The sequence below is a fragment of the Rhinolophus hipposideros genome, assembly GCF_964194185.1.
Source record: "Rhinolophus hipposideros genome assembly, chromosome: 14".
Taxonomy (NCBI): domain Eukaryota; kingdom Metazoa; phylum Chordata; class Mammalia; order Chiroptera; family Rhinolophidae; genus Rhinolophus; species Rhinolophus hipposideros.
In genome coordinates this window covers 27,795,598-27,817,845 of record NC_138060.1, presented here as the reverse complement: position 1 = coordinate 27,817,845, position 22,248 = coordinate 27,795,598, and the positions used below count along the sequence as shown (strand labels likewise).

Genomic DNA, 22,248 nt, shown 5'->3' with positions numbered 1-22,248 from the left:
CCCGGCAAAGACCTACAAGGCACTACCTCAGAGACGCTTCCACAACACAGAGCACATGTGCGGGGCCTCCAGGAGTAACCACTGCCGAAAGCAAGCTCAGTGGTGAAATAAAAAGTCACCTGCCCACAGGCACAACAGACAAATGAATTCGTACCCAGAGAACTAGACAAAAAAAAAAAAAAAAAAGACGTCAAAAGAAACTTTAAAACAAGTCAGCTTAAATTATGTAGAAAAATAAGAAAACGAAAAGCAGGCATTAAGAAAAAAGACCGTGAAAAACGATAAGAAATGATAGAAATAAAAGATGTAGCAGTTGAAATACAACATTTAGGAAATAAGGGTTAACCAGTAGACTAGCTTTAGCCAAGGAGAGCATGAATGATTGGGAAGACAGACTAAGGAAAGCAACCAGAACACAGTGCAGAGAAAGTGTGAAGGAAAAGTGGAAGTTAAGTGATTGCTCTCAGAGCATGATGGAGCTTCAGAAGTGACCCAGTCGGATCCTCCCTACATCCCCCCGGCAGCCTGTTCCATCGTGGGCAATGCTGACCTCACACAAAGCTGCATTCACCTCTTGGCTCCTCTAGTTCCTCATCTTCTGCATTATAACCAATGTTGACACCCACATGTTTCCACAGGGCAGGCCCACAATCACATCTGCATATGGCACATGCACACACAGACATCAAAACTACCCTTATGCGTCCAAATGTGCACATCAGACACACGTGTCCTGAAAAGACACTCAGCAGTTGTGCATGCATGAGCGTGCTCACACGCATGCATGCAGACATGGTCCCAATGCACACACAGTGATGCCAGACATGTGCACACACTCTGACGTGCCAACCACAATGCTCTCAGTCATACTTGCACTCATGTCCATGCACAGTCTGCACATGTGTGAAGACACCTTTACAGGGACGGTGCCAGGTGAGTGCACGCATATACATTACATGTGAGCACAATCCCATAACATGCTTGCCTCCAATGGGCACACACACTAGTGTGTCCACTCGTGGGTGCCCCCGTGCAGGCCTTCAGGGCAGGGGCCCGTACCTCCAGTTCCCTCAGCAGCTCTGACTGACCACACGACTCCAGGTCTTCGAGGGCTTCCCCGAACACACTCCAGAAGCCCTCCTCTCGGGTGGGGCCAGGGGCCGGGCTGTAACGTAGGAACCAGAGAGCGTCAACTCCTGGCAGACGGGTGGGCGGGCAGGCAGGCTGGGGCCTGAGGAGTCTTCTAAATGGCCATCAGCGTTGGACTCGAGGGGCGAGAGTGTGGGCAGGCGGGCAGGCGGGCATCCTCAGTGGCAGTGCTGGGGCCCCAGGGCAGTGGTAGGTGACACAGAATGGGGGGAGGACGCAGTTAGGGGCGACCAAGACAGCCGGTGGCCAGTTAAAACAAGGGCAGATGAGACGGGGTGGAGAGCGGTGACACAGGACGCCTGGGAAGAGAGACAGACGGACAGACAGACAGACAAAGAGGAGATCCATGGTGTAGCCCCAGAGGACAGTCCCTGACCCACCCACACACGTCATCATAGGACAGTGACAGGGACAGAGCTGGAGCCAGTAAGGACACAGATGAATGGAAAGGATGGAGTATTTGTTCTGGGGGAACAATACCAGGGTGAAACCACCCTATAACTTCCATTACGGGTGGTCTGAGCCCTTTATCAGCTCTAAAATCCAGTCTCATTAGAAAGATAACAAATCACATTTTCACACTTCAGAGTTCACAAAGCCATCTGCCAGCTAGATGTCCTGGCTGTTTATAAAGTATGTTACGGTTTGCAAAGCATTTTCTCTCTTACCTTTGCAGGCAGGCTTTCCTTTCTTAGGGAGCCTCAGAGACAATGATGCAAAATAGTTGCCTCCTTCCTTTCTCATTTTAAAGGTGAGAAGACTGAGGCTGAAGGACATTTCCTCCATTCAAGTCAATTCAACAAACATTCTGAGCCAGGCCCTCTACCGGGCACACGGGTTTGGAGGTGAGTAAGGCCTGGCCCCTATTCCCAAGGAGCTGAGGATTCATTTGCAAAGCGTGTATGAGCACGTGCTGGTGCCAAGCACGGAGCTAGGGGTGCCACACAGAAGAGACAATAGCCAGGTGATTAAGCAGCTAGACACGAGATGGCCCGTGTTACTAGGAGGCTCACCCAAGCAGCTGTGGGTACCGGTGTAGAGAGGGAGGGAGGGAAGCTATTCCAGAGGCAGTGGAATTTGAGATGGTTTTTGAAGGATGAGTAGGTGTTGGCCAGGAGAAGAGAAGGAAAGGTGTTCTGGGCAGAGGGAACTGCCTGACCGAAAGCACAGACACCGGAAGGGGGTGGCTAGGGCTAGAGGAGGAACAGCATTTTTCCAGAGCCAGCTCTCCGCAGGAACCTCCTCCTCCAGGGTACGAGGCTGAGTCTTGTAAAGCCAACACCACAAAACCCACCACATCCATGGCCCAGGGCTGTGCCTGTGACCCCAAGTTGCCCTTGCAGGAGGAGGTCATCAAGCAATCTGGGCTAAGTCAGGAGGGTTTGGGTTCAAGTTCTGAGTCTGCTGCTGGACTTCTGAGAACAGTAGGGTACCAGACTTGGGAAGGGCAAACCAGGCTGCTTCCCTACCTCCACACCTTTGCCCCTGCTGTGCCCTCCTCCACCCACCGTGCTCTTTCCCCCCTCTCAGCCTGGCTGAGATAGTCTGCTCAGTGCATCCTCTCTTCTCTTAGGAAGCGACCCTCCTCGGGAGTCAGACAAGACTCTTCCGTTGCCCCCACCACTTTGGCGCAGGAACTGACTACCCTCACCCGTCCTAGCCAACAGACCATGACTATCTCCTTCCTCATGGCGTTCCCACCACAGACCTAGATGGTGGCTCCCAGTCCTCATCTTCCTCCTCCTCAGGGAAGCTCTCGTCAGCAGGGGCTGGGGTATAGCTCGTCCTCCGGGGCTCAGGGCGTGGGGGGCTGCTTCTCAGTCGGCTGGGCCGCCACTCCTGGGGGGTCACGCCCCGGGTTGTTGCCTGTGGAGTATAGGTACCTGGCGGGTGGAGAGAGGGGTCATCTGCATCCTCTCATGGCCTCCTTCCTGCTCCATTTCTAGCAGTGCTGGGTTACCCCGGGCAAAGGTCTTTGCCTTCTCTGGGCCTGCATGACTACCCAGAGGGCCCTGAGGGCCTCCGCCACCCAGGCCCCTGCCCCAGAAATGCTCAGATCTCCCGATCATCTGGTAGAAGAGTTAATGCTCAGGGCTCCAGGATCCTGCCCCAGACTGAGAAGGAAGTTCAATATTTTGACGGTCTATCTCTCTCCCTGCCTTTAAGACTTTTGAAGGTTCTGCCCCAGAGGGTGAGCTCAGATATACTGGCTCGAGATAGGGAAGCTGAGACCCAGAGAATGAGGACCAGGGCTGGGAGCCACCTGAGGCCACCTAGAGGACTCATTCCACTAGTTCCCTGAGCTGGACCTTGGGGAGTCTCTGTGGTTCTGAGTCACAGAGGTCAGGTCAGCCACAGGATTCAAACGCATTCCCCATCCCCCAAGGTCACCCATGGGTCTCAACATGCATGGGCAGGGGAACTCGTGTCCTAGGAGGGCACCCTGGAGGTGTCCACCCCATGCTGGCTTTTGTAGGATTGGGTGGGAGGGGGCTTTCTGCCTTTCTATCTTCAATTGGATGCAATGAACACTGATTGAACACCTGCTATGTGTGGGGTATCAGGCTACGAATGAGAGACACAGCAGAATTAAGACCAGTGTGGTCTCTAACCTCCAGCTGGGGTGCTGCGGTGCTGTGGACACTAATCAAAAGATGTATGAAGGCCTGTGGTCCATGCTCTGAAAAGTGAAGGGCCCTGAGAATGGCTAACAGGGCCTAATAGGGCCTGTCTTCAGGAAAAGTGTCCCTAGAGGACGGAGCTAGGAGAGGAGGAGTAAGGAGGATTAGGCAGAGGAAACAGCCTCTGCAAAGGCCTGGCAGTTGGGGAGACCCAGAGAGAGCATGCAGTTTGTCCAAGGGCTCTGAGGTGTTACCTGGACCCCCAAAGCCGCCCTCCGTGGCCGAGCTGTCCCAGGACTCCACAGCGCTGTCCACACTGGGCATAGTGGGCGAGAACCGGGCTGCCAGCCGGCCTCCTTTGAGCACCTCTGGGGGGTCTCCATCTGCATCACTGGTCTCGCTGAAGCTGCCTGATGTGTGGGGTGGGAGGGGGCCTAGGAGGAAAATGGGGGTGTCACCGCCACTGGCCTAGGACCTTGGAGACACAGAGATGCTCAGCCAGCTTCAGTTTTCCCTCTTGAGTCTGGTTTGAGAATTCGCAGGCACTAAGCTTCCCACGCCTGCTGCTAGGCAGTCTGATATGGGGGGAGGGGGCACACTAATAGGCAAACGTGTTTCACAGACAGGAGCACTGAAGCTCGGGGAGGCTGAACAACATGGCCAAGGTCACATGGTGAGCAACAGTGGAGCCCAGATTAGAAAAAAGACTCCAAAGCTCAGGCTCCTCCACTGCACTTGGAAGTCCCCCTATCAAGGTACGAGGACAAATTCAGAGGAAACTAAGGAACGTACAAGTTACAGCCACAAGGTACAACAAGCAGCCTCGAGAGGCAGGAGGTGAGGAAGAGCAGGGTTCAGACCCAGACTCTGCCCCACACCAGCTGAGTGACCTTGGGCCTATCACTCCCCTCTCTGAGTCTTTTCTCCTTAGTTTTCCCAGGTATCATCCCATAGGGCTTAGCGAGGATTCTGTGAGGTTGGATACACAAAGCCTGGCATAGAAGCACAGAGGGGCCTCCCTTCCTAAAAGGGCTATGTGGTCCCAGGGCGCAAGGTGAGGCTCACGGTCTAGCTGCTTCTTGATCTTCAGTGTGACGGTCTCACCAGCCACCTGCAGGAGGTGGATGGCCTCACTCAGTGGCCGGCCCTTGAGGCTTACGCTGTTGATGGCCAGGATACGGTCTCCAACATGGATAGCGCCAGTCCTGAGGAGGAGGCAGAAGGCAGAGTAAGGGAGCTGGACACTCAGGGCTTCAGAGTGGGGGGGTCTACCATAGTGGAACCAGGAACCCCAAGGCACAAGCCTGGCTGACCTCAGTTAAACCCAGCTGCCAAAAAAAGCAAATGTGATCGTGAGTTGCATTAATGGAGGTATAAAGTCTAGAATCTGGGAGGGGATTATCCTGCCTAACTTTAAAGTTAGGCTCTGGAACCAGTGTCAAGCATGAATTTTGAACATCGTTTGAATCCCATATACTTTCTGCCAAATACTAGCTACATGATCTTGGGATAGTTTCTTAACTTCCCTGAGTCTTAGTTCCTCAATCTGTAAAGTGGGGGTGGTAATACTTATTTTATTGAATTATTATTGAATAATGGATGGGTGGAATGGATTCAGGTTTCCATCCAGTAGAAATACATGGACAAGCAGCCTTTCCCTCTCAATTTCCCCACTTAGAGAATGAACATAATCCCTAGTGGTTTTCTACCTAAATACTATTACAATGACCTGAGGAGCTTTGTAAAAAACACAGGTGCCTGAGCCCCACCCTTGACCAATTAAATAGCATCTGTCGGGGTGGGGCTGGGGAAGGTGATTCTGAGAAGCAACCAGGACTGAGGGTGGGAGAGAAGCTGCAGCAGCTGCTGAGAATGCCCCTGACCCAGGTGGGGGAGAAAGAGGCAGAGGACTGGGGTAAGGAGGTCTTGAACCCCAAATATCGATGTTGCCCCAGGTAGGAACTCACAGGGGGTCAAACCCTGTGTGCTGCTGAGTCCAGCATTGCTGGGCAAGCTCCCCCAGGGCCCGGAGGAGCGAGTGAATCAGAGAATGGTGGGTTCAGGGAGGGAGATCAGAGCTGGGCTGTCCACAGGTGGCTACTGGGCCCCTGAAATGTGCTGGCCAGAATTGAGATGTGCTGGAAGTGTAAAATACACACCAGGTTCTGAATACATAGTATGAATAATAGAACATAAAATGTTTTGTGAATAATTTTTATATTGATTACATGTTCGAATACTCGTGTATTTAAGATTCATTTTATTTGTTCTTTTTACTTTTCTAATGTGGCTACTAGAAAGGTTATAAATAAATTTGTGGCTCAAAGTATATTGCATTTGGACAGAGCCTAGCTAGATCAGCCTGGCAAAGGCAGAGGGAATTGTTTGTTGAGTCCCTGATACCCAGTACCCAGTAAATGCCGGACTTCATAAAGACATTTGAGGTCAGAATGGCCCACACTGGCCTCTGCAGTCTTCCATATGTCCAACAGGGGGCGCTCCAGGAGCGGTGACACCAACAGGGAAGTGTCCTGGGGGAACTTCAGAATCCCTTCCATCATCCCTCCTGCTGTACCCCACCACCTGTGGCTCCTCTTCCAGGGACCCGTCCCCGTCCCTTCAGCCTGGTCAGGCTCCCTCTTCATAACCAGCTCCTCTCAGTGCAGGGAGCTCACTGCACAGCTGACAGAAGGCTCCGTCTCATCCACACTGGGATGGCCTCCCTTTGAATACTGTGGGGCCCCTTCCACCTCTGGGCCACAGATCTGCCTGCTTCCCCAAAGAACCGGAGAGCCTGGAACAGCCCCCTTCTCACAGCTCTCCCAGCTGCCACAGTTTGGGCGACACTTTCCAGTGGGAGAGGATAGCAGGGGCCAGATCCCCAGTGTGCCAGGAAAAGCCCAGGCTGTGCTGGGACCAGGTACTAGGACACGGCCCCTGTGCTATGAAAGCACAGCAGGTGCTTCAAAAAGGCTCAGTGACTTTCCAGAGAGGGATCACAGGGCTGAGCACACTGACCCCTGACCTGATTGATCCGCACGGAGCTGCAGCCAGGTCTGCTGGGGCTGGGCCTCCTCTGCAGCACTAAGGCTCAGGGAGGAAGGGGCAGGTCCTATGTTCCCCAGAGCGTCGATGTTGGAACAAAGGTCAGAATCCAGCTCTGCTGATCCCAAAGACCAGCGCCTGCCCCAGGAGGGTCTCCAGCCCACCCCATTTGTCACCATAGAGCCCACTCACCTCTCTGCCAAACCACGCTTCGTGAGGCCCGAGATGACAATGGGGTCAAAAGGCTCCTCTGTGCCCGAGATGGTGATGCCCAGGGGGCCCCCATAGCGTTTCAACTCCACTGTGTAGCTGATGGCACCTGTGGTCTCCTGCTCATCTGCAAGGGTGATGCCCATCAGGGTTGGGGTCCTGTGGGGCAGGGCCCAGGAGCTGGGCACCCCCCAGCCACCTGAAACCTTGGTGCACTCACTCACTCATACATATCCATTCCCTCATCCACTAATTCACACATTCACTAGTTCCCTGCCTTCAGATGGTGCAACCTGGGCATCCCGAGGCCATCTTCTGCCTCCAGAAATGTTTACTTCCACACAAACACCATTTAGAAGAAGAAAGAAAAGAACCATAGAACCAACATTTTAACATATAGATTTCACACACCACACCAAATAAAAACAATGTTGGTGATAATGATAATCAGGATAAGAAGAAACCAGATTTCCAGCTTTTCTTTAAAAAAAAGGAGAGAGAGAGAGAGAGAGAGAGAGAGAAGTCAGCCCACAAGTGGCGTTCTTTCGCAGCGTAGGAGCTGGCGGCTGATGCTCTGAATAAGGGATTTGCTCTCCAGGGGCCACAGGCCTCGCCCCTCCTTTTTGACTCCGGACCTGTATCATTTTTCTTACTGTCCGTCCAGTTCATTCACTTATGTCACCTGTCTGGCCTCAGATGTGTCCGAGTTTGCAGCATTTGCCCATTTTCTCACCCACTCACCCACGCAGTGGTGCTTCCCATCCTTCATTCAGGCCCCACCCACTCATCTGCTCACCACTGCTCCCCGTGGGTCTCCTCTGCCACGCTCTGGGCAGGGCGTGGGAGATCCAGACAGTGACTCATACCCCCCACCAACCTCATAAGGGCCCCGGGCCCCAGGCCCCAGGGACAGTGACAAGTCCGTAGTGCTACCCTTCCCTACATCTGTCCATTCAAGGAGTCACCAGCCAGGACTTGGGTGGCACATTCCACCATCTCTCCTTGACCAGAGGGAGGCCTGAATCACAAGCTGGGAACTCAGTGGTCCGGGGCTGGACCTTGCAGGTGGCAGGGTGGGGAGGGGGCCGTACCAGAGTTGTCCTCGTCCTTCCGGATCTTTAGCTTCACCAGGTCCTCACACTGCCGCAGGATCTGCACAGCATCCTCCATAGCGCAGTTGTCCAGGCGGATATTGTCGATGGCCAGCAGCTTGTCGCCTGGCTCAAGGGTGCCCGTCCTACATGAGCAGGGGTGGTGGGCAGGAGGCATCCTGGCACAGGCTGGTGCTCTACCACACCCATTGCCTACTCCCCAGCCCCGGGCCCAGGCACACCCCTACCTGTGTGCCACACTGCCTTTCTTGATGTCAGAGATGGTCAGAGGCTCCCCTCGCTTCCTGCTGGCCGCTGGAAGAAGACAGGCCATGACTCTGACCTTTGATGGTCTCAGCCTTGGTGGGGGGAGGGGGAGCAGGATTGGGACATGGACTTGGAGCTACACATCCTACTCTCACTACTGCCTAGGTGGGTGGCTGTGAGCATATCAGCTCACCTCTCTGTCCTCAGTTCCCCCTCTGCAAAATGGGAATAATGCCACACACCTCATAGGAATATATATCATGAGATGAAACTAGATAAGGCAGGCACGAAATCTATCATGGCTTCTGGCACATATTAAGTGCTCAATCCCATCAGCCCCTTTTCCCTCTTGCTCAGCCCATCCCCCAGCAAACTATAAACTCCTTGCGGGGCTGTGTCTGGCTGGTGTCCGTGCCACCAGCACCTGGCACAGCGCCAGGACCTAGAACTGGGTGACTCTTCTGCAGTGGAGTTCTTCCTTCCCCGGCTGCAGGGAGTGTGGGCTGCTGACGGCTCACAGACAGATCCCGCTTTGGAAACTGCCTTTAGCCAAGAGAGCAGCCTCCCCCAAGTAATGCCCCTCCCGGATGCAGCCTACATCCAATGACTGGTCCACGAGGTGGGGCAAAGGCCCAGCTCCCAGCCTCAGCTCAGGACAGTTCTGGGGCCTCCCAGATGATAGCTCTCCATGGGATTTGCTGAAACTCTACAGCGAGCACATCGCAGCCCAACTTCTCCCTGTGCCCAGTCCTGTGTCCCTCACTGCTCACAGGTGTTGCTTCCAAGCAGCCCTCCTCAGTGATCCTCTGCTCGTAACTCCATGTTTGAGAAACTGTTTCCTGGGGAACATAACCTAAGACAATGAGTGTCACATGAGTGGCTACATTTTCTTGCCTAAAGAATCCATCTGAGCTAATGGGATTTCCCATTAGTGACAGGCTGTAGGAGCCCCTTCTCGTATGTATGGCATCTTCACAGATGAGACAAGGTGCCTGTTCCAATTAGTCTGTTGAGAAAATGTTGTAAGAAAACTATAAGTCTACTTTGAATGGGCACCTTTGTGACATGTACAACCTGTGCAACTGTACCTGGTGGTCCTGCCCAGAGGTTTCTGGGCTGGAAGCAGTTTCTTTCCTCCTAGATTGCTTAAACTCCCACTTCTATCAACTGCAGAGTCTGGAGCAGGAAGGAGCTGCAGCAGCAGCCACACTTCTGGACAGTTGCCCCTCCATCAAGCCCCAAGTGGGACTGGTGGACTGGTCGTCTATTCTCAGAGGCAGGCCTAGGAGAATGGTGTCCCAGCATCCCTTGCCTGACCCACCAATATGTGTGCTGCCCTGGTCAGAATGGATACCTGCCAGGAGGCCACCTCAGCAAGGCAGTGGGGGCGGTGATCCTGTGGCCAGGTGAGTGGGGTCTCCACCCTCCTCATCCCAGCTTCTTTCCTCTCAGGCTTCCCAGGACGGATCTGTGCTGAGCCAGATGCTAGTCAGCCTCATTCTCTCTCCTCATTGATTCATCCTATACTCGTTCATTCATTCATTCAATAAACATTTACTGAGTTCCTACTATGTGCCAGGGCTGGAAGGGAAGGAACACAGGTGTTCAAGGAGCAGCCAGCAGGCCAGCAGTGATCGAGAGAAATATCGGAGGTGAAGTCAGTGGTCAAGAAAACCAGATCACAGAGCACCACCAGCCCTGAGGACTTCAGCTTTCACCGAGAGTGAGATGGGAGCTATGGGAGTGTTCTGGACCTTCTTATGTTTCTGTGGTCTGCCTTTCTCTTTTCATTCTTCAGTCCCTCCCTTTCATTCCTTTGACAAACATGAATTAGGGCCTCTTCTGGACCCTGGGCACACAGAAGTAGACAGAAAACCAAACCCCACCCATTTGTTTCTTGCCTCACAAGCCACTTCACTCCAGCAGGAGACCCAACGAGCTTGGAGACTCCCAATGTGCAGAACAGGAAATCAAGCCTTTGAGAAGTTCCAGACCTGCCTGAGGACACAGCCGGGCATTGCAGTGGGGAGAGAACACCTCCCTCCAGGAACCGTTCCCCTGGGCCAGGCAGTGTGCTCTTTCTCCCCGCGGGTGGATTTACTCTGCTCTCAGGAGAGGTGGGGATGGTACCACAGGGACAGTATGGCGGAGAGGGGACTCACAGCTGATGGTGATGCCCAGCTCCACACCACGCCTCTTAGGCAGCTTCACGTGGAACGTACCGCTGCTCGGGATGACAGACTCTGGGTACAAAGAGACATGGACCCATGTGAGACTCAGCTCCACATCCATTCTGGTCTGGCTGGGAGAGACCCCAAAAAGTCACTTTCCCAACCCCATCCTGGTTTTTCCACTTGACAGATGAGGAAACTGAAGCAGGTGAGCTGACAGATTGGTCCAAGACAACCAATCCACCCCATCAGAGTAGACTTGGGCCTGGAACCCCAGCTTGGGTTCCCATAGCCAAACTCAAAGCAAATCAAATCCAGTGACGATTTTCTGAGCACCTACTATGGGCCAGGCCTTAGCTGGGTGTTTTCATGTGATTGATCTCATCTAACGCAAGAAACATTCCCTGCAGTGGAAGGATTCTCTTCACGACTTTACAGTTGGCGATACTGAGGGGGAAGGCCATGTCCTGTCCAAGGTCACAGAACGTCCCAGTCCCTGGACCAGAATTCTAACCCAAGTTACTGTTTGGGAGTCTTTGCCTAAACCCTGCAGAGGGGCATTTTCAGCCCCACTCTGCGCTGCCTAGGTCCTTGTTTCAGGGCAAAATCCTTCATCAAGCCTCACCCCGGCCTGTGGACTATCCCACAGCCCCCGGTCCCCGCCAGTGCCTTCCTTCCCACGATTAGTGCTCAGGCATGCACCTTTGCAGCAGGCAGGAGCAGGATAAAGACAGGAGGGGATGAGGAGGAGAGCATGAGGCGGCGGCCAGGGGCACCCGCTCACCTGCCACGTCAAACTCAGTCTCCAGCACGACCTTGTGGGCCAGCGCAGCCTCCCTCAGCAGCTGGTTGGCTTCTTCCATTGTCCCATCCTCAGTGGCAATGCCATTGATGGACAGGACACGGTCCCCAACCTGCAGCAGTCCACACCTGAACCCCAGGTAGCCAGGCAGAGAGAAGCAGCGCCATCACCATCACAGCTCCATTGGGAGAGAGGAACACTGCACGGGGGCCAGCCCGGGGTGTGACTCTCCTCCCTGTCCCATGCCCGCTGGAGATCCTTGGGCATTTATCATGTGACTCTGGCTATGGGCATGACATTGATGTTTCTTTGTCCGTCCAATGGAGATGATGCCATGACTTATGAGTTGTGTGTACAGAGGATGCTGACTTCAGACAGACAGGGGTTCATGTCCTGTCCTGGGTCACGTGTGAGCTGTGTGACCCGGGGCAAATGAATCCGCTTCGCCATACCTCGGTTTCCTCACCTAAAATTGGGCATATGACGATTAAGTGAGATATGCTTGTGAAGCCAGGCTTTGTGTATGACTTGGTTTCCTTGGCTGTCCGTGAGCCCCCTGAATTGAAGAGTGGCAGGCCCCGTGGGGAGGTGTCAGGTAGTAGGCTCACCTCTCTGCTGGGCTGTCAGGTTCGATGAAGCGCACAAGGGGTGGGGAGGACAAGGTCTCAGTCGCGAAGATGCCGCCCTGGAGCTGGAGACCAAAGCCGCTGAGGGGGTCGCCGCAGAGCACGACCTCCGTGGTTTCCGTGTGCACGATCTGCCCACCTGGCCCCACTGTGCTGGAGGCCAGGGACACTGCAGGGTAGGTGGGCATGGCACTGAGGGGGGCCAGCCCAGCTAGGCCTTCCTGCAGAGCCAACCCACCCCCGGGCGCACGGACCTGGAGTCAGAGGGGCAAATGAGTGGGAGTCCTGACTCGCCCAGAGGCCGGCCGAGTCACAGCCCATTTGGGGACTCAGTTTCCTCATCTATACAATGCAGTTGTGATTTTCACATGGCAGGGCTGTGGCAAAGATTAAGGAAGATGGCTCCCGGGATTGTCATGTTGGAACAGAGGTTCTGAGGGTCAGTGATATTATGTTATGTCATATGCCATGTTAGGTTAGCTATGTTATAATACTATTACATACTGTAGTGCATAGTATGTTATTTTTGGTAACAGCTTTATTGAGATACAATTTACCTACCTAACCATCACCACAATCAAGATTAGAATATTTTCATCATCTTAAAAAGAAATCCTATTCCCTTTAGCTATAGCCCCAAATCCTTACATCTCTACCAGCCCTAAGCAACAACTAATTTATTTTCTTCTCTATAAATTTGCCTATTCTGGACATTTCATATACATGGAATCACATAATATATGCCCTTTTGTGTCTGGCTTCTTTTGCTCAGCATACTGTTTTCAAGGTCGTAGCATATTGTAGCACAGATCAAAATTTCATTCCTTTTTAAGGCTGAATAATATCCCGTCGTATGAATATGCCACATTTGTTTATCCATTCATCTGTTAATGGACATCTGGGTTGTTTCCACCTTTTGGCTATTATGAATAATGCTGCTATGAATCTTCATGGATAAGTTTTTGGGTGTACATGGCATACGATTTCATTTCTCTTAGGCAAAGATCTAGATGCAGAATTCCTTAATCATATGATACCTTTATATATAGCTTTTTGACATATTATGTTACTTAGTATGTATTGTTTTATATTCCATATATAAAATACATTTGTATTATTAATATGGATATTGGAAAAGGATTAAGAAGTACAAATTGGTAGTTACAAAATAGTCACAGGGATGTAAAGTATAACAGAGAAAATATAGTCAACAATATTATAAAAACTATGTATGGTGCCAGGGAAGTACTAGACTTATCAAGGGGATCACTTTGTAAGTTATATAAATGTCCAACCACTATGCTGTACCTCTGAAACTAATATTGAATGTCAACTACAACTGAAAAATAAAATTAAAAAAATATGGATATTGGATATCATTTATTAAATAAAATGTATTTTTATATTTCATCCTATTACTAATCATACTACACTATACTGTCTTTATACGCCATTTTGTTTATTACACATTGCAGCATGTACAATAATTTATGCTGTTGGGTATATTATGTTATTATATTTATAGTTATTATTTTTTTCACTATTACACCCCTAACATAAGAATGATGCCTGGTATACAGGTGTTCAAAATGTCATTTAACTCATTAATTATTTATGATCATCAATAATAACAATGAGGCTTTGTCACCCATTCTAGGAAGGGGACAGGTAAGGTGTCCCAAGCATCCCCAGCTCCCACATGCCCCTGCCTATGAACAGCGTTTCTGAATTTTTTCACCTACACATCCCCAGCTTTGATGGTTGACAAAAGTGGTTGGTAAAGGTGTATTTTATTTCTCAGCTAACTCTGAAATCTGTTTCCCTTTTCACCTTGGTTGCCAGGAAGCTCATAACCATGCTTAGCTCCTTTCAGGTGCTAGGTGTCTTGTACTCTTCCTTTCCCTCACCTGGTTCAATTCCAAATGGCCCAGTTTGACCTTCCATCCTTCCTGGCGGCCTCTGCAATTCACATGGCAGGAGGCTGGGTACACTTTTCTACATCAACAAAGGAAAGACTCTTCCCAGGAAAGATTTCAAAATTCTGGGCGTTTTTGTAACTTTTGCTACTTCCACGTGCCTCCTGCATTGTCTTCCACTACTGTTTGCCTTTACACTCACTCGCTCTTTAAAATACTTAAATACCTTCATGTCAAAAGGGGACTACATACACAGTGATTATATCATAAATAAAGAGAAAAGTCTATAATCAAAGAGTAGAAATATAAATAGCAAAAGTGAAAATTATATTCTGGATAGCTTATCTCAGGCCTATGTGTCTTTGTCTTAGAGGACATTCTAGAAATGTCAGTTACACCACACACTTGAATGGGTCAGAAGTTCTGAATGAAAGAAAAGTGAAATGGAGTTACTGTGAGACCTTCATGCAAATCTGAAAAGGCATCCTGGATGTCCTCAAGACACTTTGCCACCACCTGCTGGGAATTTTCCGTAATAAACATGCACGACTAAAATGTACAGAGTAACTGGCACCCCTCAGATGTGTCCTCATGCAGCGTACAACCTGCTCAACCACCCACAGCAGCCTGATGTACCTACCACTCATGTTATTCAACGATCAACATACATACACAAAGCCCTGCCCTAAAATATCCCCCACCCTGGGCAAGTCTCTCAGGCAACCCAGAAGGGAGGGAAGAGACCAGAGCTTACATGAGCTCTTGTGCTCCCTTCTTCGCTGCCTCCTCCGCCCCATTGTGGTCCGCGGGCTCATGGGCTGGGATCCTCGGGGAAGGGTGCTGGGGTTGGTGCAGGAAAAGGTGTGGTTCATGGTCGGTGAGGAAAATGGAGTTGAAGATAAGGCTGGGGAGATGAGAGAACAGCCCGGTGAACTCCAGCAGGGCCCTCCCCCCGCTGCACAGTGGGTGCTAGGAAGCCACCCAACCACAGGAAGACATGGGGATGCCTTCCCCCATTCCCCTCCACCACTCGCTGTGTGACCTCAGGAAAGTCCCCCACTGGACCTCAAAGACTGTCGGGTTTTCACTGTCCTGGTGAAACCCAGTTGCCAAGGACAGGGGCCCATCCCATCACTAATGTGCTAGGTGACGCTGGGCAGGTCCCCTCATTTCTCTGGGTCTTGTTTTCCTCCCCTCTGAAACATGCACGAGCCATAGTGGGGTGGGCATGTTACATCGACTCTGGTCCTGGCTGGAAGGTGTGGCCCAGGTGGACATCCTACAGTGGCCCGGCCGGGGGCTGTGGCAGGAGGGCACACAAGGCTCCCAACGATGCTCGCTTCTCTGCACCTTCACTGTGGCCAGCCGAGCAAGAGGAGAGAGAAGTGCAGGCATCAGGGCCTGAGTGAGTGGGAACTCACCACGCCCCCTTGGGGGCTGCGCTCCCACCTGCAGATGAAGTGAGGACAACAGGACTAGAAGATCCTGAGTTTCCCCTGAGCCAAGGGAGGCAGTCAGGATTCCATGTGTCTTGGATACCCATGATGTGCCAGGCGCTGTGCTCAGGGCTCAGCCACGCAGTAGCAGGACAGGGGAGGAAAAGCAGCCCTGGCCAAGGCCCATGGCAGGAGGTGGTAGGGCAGCATTTGAGCCAGGTCGACTGGCTCTGGAGCCCGACAACTGGCCCATCAGCTTTAAGGAGTGCAGTTGGCAGATGGCATCTGGCCGCAGCACCTTTGGGATCTGGGCAGCCTCAGCCAGGGGCTGAGCCCTCAGGGCCCCAGGACATGGCCATTTCTGCCCATGCTGGGCTCTCATGGGCAACCTGTGTGCCAACCTTGGGTTGGCCAAGGCTTGCTCAGACCTGCATCCTCCCCCTTCAACCTTTCGCAGGCCTTCCCCAGGGAATTCTTTGTACTTTTACTCCATCTAAGCATCTGTTTTGCACGGAACCCCAGAGATTCTGCTTCCCCCACCTGCCCCAGCTGATTGTCCAAACTGGCTGCCATGTAACACTTCCTCCCAGACTGCCCCGGGCCAGGTCCTGGCTCTTCCTTCTGCTATGGGGCTTTGAGGGGTCCAGCCCTAATACAACACATCCTTGGGTAGAAGAGTGAGAACCCACCTATCTCAGCACATGGATTCTGCCTCCCTGTGCAGCACCCCCACCTTCACCCAGGGGCTTGGCCGAATCTGGAACCAGTTGCCCGGTCACTTGGACAAGTCACTTAGCCCCTCTGTGTCTCATTGCCATTATCTGTATAATAGGACTAAGGTAGTGGCCACCTCCTAGGATAATGGGGAGCATCAGAATGAGTTAATACATGTGATGTGCTCTGAGATCTCTCCAAGTGGACCCACCTGCCTCTGAGGGCTTCACGGGCCGCCGATTTTGGGGCGCAGGCAGGATCTCCAGCCGCACTTTTTCTGACACACTGGCCAGGAGCTTGGTGGCCTCAAGCAATGAGCAGTGTTCCGTGCTGGTGCCATCGATGGACAGGATGTGGTCTCCAGCATGCAGGGCCCCACTCCTGGCCAGGTGGGGGGTGAGGTGTTGAAGGGGGAAGCTGGTCTGGCCAGACAGAGCTCTGGGAAACCTCTCTCCCTGCCCACCACCCCTCGCTGTAGCAGCACCCAGCATATGTCTCACCTGTCCACCACACTGGCTGGCTTGATGCGATCGATGGTGATGACCGGCTTGTTCCGGTGGGATGCGGTGGTGAGTGAAATCCCTAGGGCAGACCCCGGCGTCTTCGTTATTTCTACTATCAAGGGTCCTGAAGCATTGGCCACGGTATCTGGCACATGGAAGGAAAGAAGAGTTTGAAATGCAAATATTGAACACTGTTCCCTAGCCTCACTCTGATATCTCGATTTAATCCTTGCTTCCAGGAAGGGATCACTGCACCCATTTTATAGACTAGACAACTGAGGTGTGTGGAGGTAAAGGCCTTGTCCAAGTTTACACAGCCACTGTGCATGAGGGGACGGTCAGGTATTTAGGTCTGAGGGCCCTGACCACTAGACTTTGCTGGGCAATACTAGTTTGCTCACATTTATTGAGAGCCTACTGTATGCTGGCACTGAACTACAATGTCCACAACAACGCTTTCCCATCTCAGAAAACAGCACTTCCATTGGCCCACCCAAGTGGCTCAAAACCAAAATCTAGCTCCTGCTCTCGGCCCCATCACATCCAAACATCAGCAAATCAGGCTAGCTCGACCTCCATTATGTTTCCTGAATCTGACCCCTTCTGTGCTCCTCCTCGGACACCAGCCTGGTCCAGCCACCATGGCCTTCTCTCACTCGATGGCTGCAAATTAAATGGCACCCCCTAGCCTTTCAGATAGTCTTTCCCACAGCACCCCCTAGTTTTTGATTTTTTTTTACAGCACTTACTGACAATTGACACCCTCTATATTTGATTTATTTGGTTTACTGTTGTCCCTCCCACCAGAATGTCCGGGCCATGAAAACAGAGACTTCATCTATATTGTCCTCAGCTGGGTCCCTAGTGCATCAGCCAGAGCCTGGTACATAGTGGTTGTTGCCCAGAAGCTCAGAGAGGCTAAGTGACTGGTCTAAGGTCACGTAGCCTTTGCAGTGGTGAGGATCTGTGCCCGTTATCCCCTTCCTCCACCCTTGGGCCTCTTCCTGCCCAACCCTAGTCCTCAGGTCCCCAGCTCACCTGGAATGGCCACATCGTACTCCACCTGGAAGAGTGCCTCATGGCTGCACTGCCGCAGAGTGGCCAGGGCAGCAGTGTGGCTGGCCCCATGCAGAGGGATCCCATCAACACTGAGCAGCCTGTCACCGACCTTCAAGGAGCCCTCCCTGCAGGGAAGGGCTGGGTCAGCCAGCCTGGCCCAGCGCGAGCACTGGGCACAGCCCTGCTGAGAGTACGCTGGTAAAGGTGGGGCACAGAAGACAGAGGAGGTGCAGGGAGCGGGTGAAGGAGAAAGGGATGGAACAGGTGAGTGAAGGAATGCATGAACAAGTGAAAGAATGAATGACTATGAGTGCAGCTGAATACATGAAGCAGGGAGCACACGGGAGTCAGGTCAGCTTTGACATCTCCTGCCCGCTTTGGTGCTTAAGAAATTCACAGTCCCAGCTCAACCCTAGAATATCTGCGCTGAGGATGGCCCTCTAGGTCACCACTTCCCTCCTGCCCCAGGGATAGAGGAAAACACCAGGGCCCAGAGAGGATGGCAGCTCTGCCAGGGCAGCATAGCGTCAGCAGTGGGGCAGTCTGGATGCTTCATGCTGCCATCAGAGATTTCTACCCACTGTTCCCACCCTGGTTTCTTAGCAGCGATTCTGGCCTGGGGACAAATGTGCTTGGGAACCAATTCATCAGGGGTCCCGGGGTGGGGACCGAGCTGGGGTTCACCTCAGTTTGGGTCAAATCCTTGCCTTGGAATGCTTGCCCCAACAGGTGGCCAAAGCTATTCTTGGAGGTTCTATGAATAGCTTGTCACAGGGCCCTGTCCCAGGACAGATTTAGATTTCTGACAACACTGTTTCAAGCTTCTCTTAAAATGGCCAGGAATCTCCCACTGGGGAGGTCAGAAGCTGGGAACTGGATACATTCTTCCCCCACGTTCTCTCCTCCTGGTACCTCCGGCCGGCCCAGGCAGGCTGGGGTGGGCAGCACAGCCAGGACTGGGGAGGCTGACTTACAGAGGCCACAGCAAGCGACGCTGATCACCATGCCCCCAAATCTCTCACAGCAGCTCTTAGAGGCTGCAATATTAGACCCATTCCATGGAGGGGGAAAACTAAGACTAGGGAAGGGAAGAGAGACGTGATGCCAAGGCTTGCTCTTCACCCAGTCCCCTGAGATAGTAGGATGTAGGAGAAGAAAGAGCTTGATGTCCTATTCATTAGGGTTTAGTTCTGGCTCCACCAAGAACTCCCTGAATGACTATGGGCAAAGGGTGTCCCCTCTCTGAACCTCAACTTGCTCATCTTAGGAATGGGTACGACAGCCCCCACTCTGCCTCCTTCACAAGGAGCTGGGATTGGTCAGCCCAGTGCAAGGCTGTAAGGTTTCCTCTGGCTCAGACTCACCTGTCAGCAGGGCCCCCAGGCCGCACATAGGTCAGGACAAGTGGGCGGCACTTGTGGCCATCTTCATGGGCACCTCCTGGACAGAGTTCAACAAGAGGCAGGAAATCATCTACCCACTTCTTTTCTGAGACCCAGAGCCACTAAGCAGGCTCCCTTAATTAAATCTGCTTGAGGATCTTGTCCTTGCTATTCACAGGCCCTCTTATGAGATACCAGCCATAAACCCCCTCTCCCTACCCAGAGCTGGGGCAAAAAGGAGGGAAAATGATCGAAGACCTCTCCCGTTAAACGGCTTGTTTCCTTTCCTTGATCTCATCCTATTTCCCTTTTTGCCCTGGTTGCTAGACAGTTCCAGACTTTGTTCTCAATCTCAGTAGCAGCTTTCAGCATCATTTTCTGGTACAACTTTTACCTCTCACTCCCCTCAACCACACACACTTCATTGCTTAGCAAGTTTTTGCATTTAACACTTGGCTTAATGGTCCTGAGTTCTTTAAAGTCAGAATCAATACATATATATATTATAACATATATAATATATAATATATATTATATGTATAATATATATTATATATAATATATAATATAGTATACACACATACATATATATGGGATATATACATATGATATATCAGATATATATATAAAATACATTCATTAAAGCAAAACAGAACACACAGAATTAGAATTAGCCACCTTCCCGCCCCCTGAACCAAGGACGACCATTACACTGACCTCTGAGGACAAAGCCAAAGCTATTGCCCTCCTTGTAGAGGGAGACGTCCACTGTTTTTGAAATGATCCCTGGGTTGTTCTCAGGAACTAGAGAGAAATGGAGGACTCCTTTGAGTCTCTCAGTCACATCACTGAGCTGGCAGATGTCCCCAAAGCTCTTTCTAGGAGAGTTGGGTAGCCAGTCACAGAGATTATAGTAAGGGTAGACTCCTCCCCCATTTAATAGGTAGGACAAGTGAGGCTTAGAGGGACCCTTTTCCCTAATACCCACTTAGTCCACCACTTAGAGAGAGGAAAGGGCCTGCCCACGCTCACACAAAGACAATGACAGAACTCAGGCTTGAATCCATGGCTAGTGGGCTCAGGCCAGGGTTGAATTTAGACACTCAATCTCAAGACTTGAGACCAACTATGAAAATTCAGAGCTAGGCTGAACCCTAGGCTACAATACTCGGTGCAGGATGGTAGGACAGGAAACAATTTATTCAGCCAATGTTCCCAAAACTTTCCCCCTTAAAGGAAAAACATCTGGAAACTAAATATGCAAAATGACAATGGGTTATATATAAACAGGACCCTGCCATCTCCTGGTGACAGCATACAGCAGTTGTAGGCAAAGCCCTCAGGGGAGGCATGGATGTTTGTGGCCAGTCTCCAGGGCCCACCTACCCCACCTGGCATGATCCCCAGCACCCAGGCCTTGGCGGGGAGGCAGCTGTGTCCACCCATAACCAAGGCAGTGGAGAAAGTTCCCCGTCCAAGGGCACCCACCGGGCGGGGGCAGCTCATACTCCACCTCCAGCACCACGCGTTCGCCCACATTCTTGAGCAGAGTGATGATCTCATCATGGCGAAGCCTGGTCAGATGGATCCCGTTCACTGACCGGATGTAGTCACCCACATTCAGCAGGTCACTCCTGGGAGCACGGAGGCCAGAGCACATGCATGGTGACAGGTGCCGGCATTCACACCCACACTCCCCTTAAATCTTATGGCTTCTGGATCCTCATTTTACAGGTGGGGAATTGAGGCTCAGAGAAGTCAATGTCCGGGGTCACACAGTGAGTGGGAGAGCGCAGATTTTAACCTAGAACCATCTGACACCCAGGCCTGGTGTTTCCCCTGATATTGGTCTGCCTGCTTTTCCTCCTGGTGGGGGGTCACCCTCATAGCTCTAACCAGCCCCAGACAAGCCCAGAGAATGCCCAGATCATCACCTCCTTTGCTAGTCCCAACACTTCCTGGCTTTTGACCGCTAATTTTCTGTACTGTTCAACTGGACACTTCACAGGACTGCCCTTTGCAGGCCCAGAGAGTCAGCAATGGAGAGGCTAACTCCCAGGTTTTATGGAACGCATGGTCGAAGGGAGCCACCAAGGTAAAACAATGGGAAAATCCAGGGCAGTGTGTGGTGCAGAAGCGGCACACAGGTCTGTGTGAGCAGAGCAGCTGCCCCAGCTTGGGGAAGCGGGCTTCCCAGAGGCATTGTGGAGAGATGAATAGGAGTCTGCCAGGGGGATGTCACGGGGAATGGGACTTCCAGGCAGAGGGAACCACCTAGGCAAAGGCCTGGCGGGCCTGGAAAGATAGGGTGCTGTGGCCAAGTCAGCCCCTGGTGTAGAGACAGACAAGAAGCTGGGGCTTAAAATGACAGCCCCCAGCGGAGACCTTCCTTCCACAGACACCAAGCTCTCAGTTGCTCCTGGAAACAACTGCCTGATTGCTTTGCCTAAAGCCCTAGTACATTTTCCACTGGCCCCTGGTCCCCTTCCTGCTGCCCTCATCAAGCCCCCTTCTCACCTGGCTGCCAGCCCCCCAGGTCTCAGGTTGGAGACTCTGGGCTTCCCATCTTTGTCAGTGCCACCTGAGATGGTCAGGCCCAGCGTGCTGCCTTCTTTCTTCATCAGCTCCACCACAGTGACCCCTCGGAACTCCTCTGCCAACAGATGGAGGGGGGTAAGGGGGCAGAATGGGGCAATTCTGGGCCCCCAGCCCTAAGAGAGTTGAGGCTAACACTTGGTGAGCGGGACACTTGGCTGCATTATACTGGGTGAGATCATCTCCTTTTTACAGAGGAGGATCAGAGAGGTTCAGTGATTGGTCTAAGGTCACAGAGCAAGTTAGCAGCAGAGCTCACACCCACAGACAGAGGGAGAGAAAGGAGCGGGGGGTCCTTACCTGGGATGCTCTGTCTGCGGCACATCAGGGCCATATCGGCTCCTCCTGCATCCTTGCCTCCTTTGGAGTAAGGCCCATCGTCTGCAGGCAAGAAAGAGAGAAGAGGTCCCGGTTCCATTTCCATTTCCATCCAGGCGAACCTCTTCTGCTTTGGGAATCTTCGACTTCATGGATGTGGCCTATCAGAGGCGTTCCTTCCTGCCACCAGCTTCTCCTGAGTGTCTGCTGCGGGATCTTCATGGCTCTCCTCTCCAGGGAGGTTCCATCTCTGCTCTTGGGGCTGAATAACATTCTTCTGAACACACACCATACACTGGGAACTTTGCAGCTGTCGTCTGACCATCTCCAAAGCCCCAAGGGT

The 22,248-nt window shown here is 52.1% G+C and overlaps 1 protein-coding gene across 4 annotated transcripts in view; it reads right to left on the bottom strand.

The window, feature by feature from the left end:
• The window catches only part of GRIP2 (glutamate receptor interacting protein 2), a 90,047-nt gene that overhangs the window by 7,409 nt on the left and 60,390 nt on the right, over nucleotides 1–22,248 (bottom strand). For 3 of the 4 annotated variants that reach the window (XM_081072137.1, XM_081072138.1, XM_081072139.1), the window contains exons 2-21: nucleotides 21,888–21,968; nucleotides 21,510–21,645; nucleotides 20,481–20,626; nucleotides 19,710–19,796; nucleotides 18,975–19,050; nucleotides 17,590–17,735; nucleotides 16,549–16,696; nucleotides 16,260–16,429; nucleotides 15,134–15,253; nucleotides 14,653–14,802; nucleotides 11,965–12,151; nucleotides 11,339–11,484; nucleotides 10,546–10,626; nucleotides 8,365–8,431; nucleotides 8,117–8,262; nucleotides 7,008–7,152; nucleotides 4,836–4,975; nucleotides 4,025–4,204; nucleotides 2,858–3,032; nucleotides 1,060–1,165 (exon numbers count right to left, since the gene is read on the bottom strand). In XM_081072137.1, the coding sequence (XP_080928263.1) occupies nucleotides 1,060–1,165; nucleotides 2,858–3,032; nucleotides 4,025–4,204; nucleotides 4,836–4,975; nucleotides 7,008–7,152; nucleotides 8,117–8,262; nucleotides 8,365–8,431; nucleotides 10,546–10,626; nucleotides 11,339–11,484; nucleotides 11,965–12,151; nucleotides 14,653–14,802; nucleotides 15,134–15,253; nucleotides 16,260–16,429; nucleotides 16,549–16,696; nucleotides 17,590–17,735; nucleotides 18,975–19,050; nucleotides 19,710–19,796; nucleotides 20,481–20,626; nucleotides 21,510–21,645; nucleotides 21,888–21,968 (2,633 nt within the window). Of the gene's footprint in view, nucleotides 1–1,059; nucleotides 1,449–2,857; nucleotides 3,033–4,024; nucleotides 4,205–4,835; nucleotides 4,976–7,007; nucleotides 7,153–8,116; nucleotides 8,263–8,364; nucleotides 8,432–10,545; nucleotides 10,627–11,338; nucleotides 11,485–11,964; nucleotides 12,152–14,652; nucleotides 14,803–15,133; nucleotides 15,254–16,259; nucleotides 16,430–16,548; nucleotides 16,697–17,589; nucleotides 17,736–18,974; nucleotides 19,051–19,709; nucleotides 19,797–20,480; nucleotides 20,627–21,509; nucleotides 21,646–21,887; nucleotides 21,969–22,248 lie in introns of all 4 variants that reach the window. The other variant, XR_013994875.1, reaches the window with a different exon arrangement.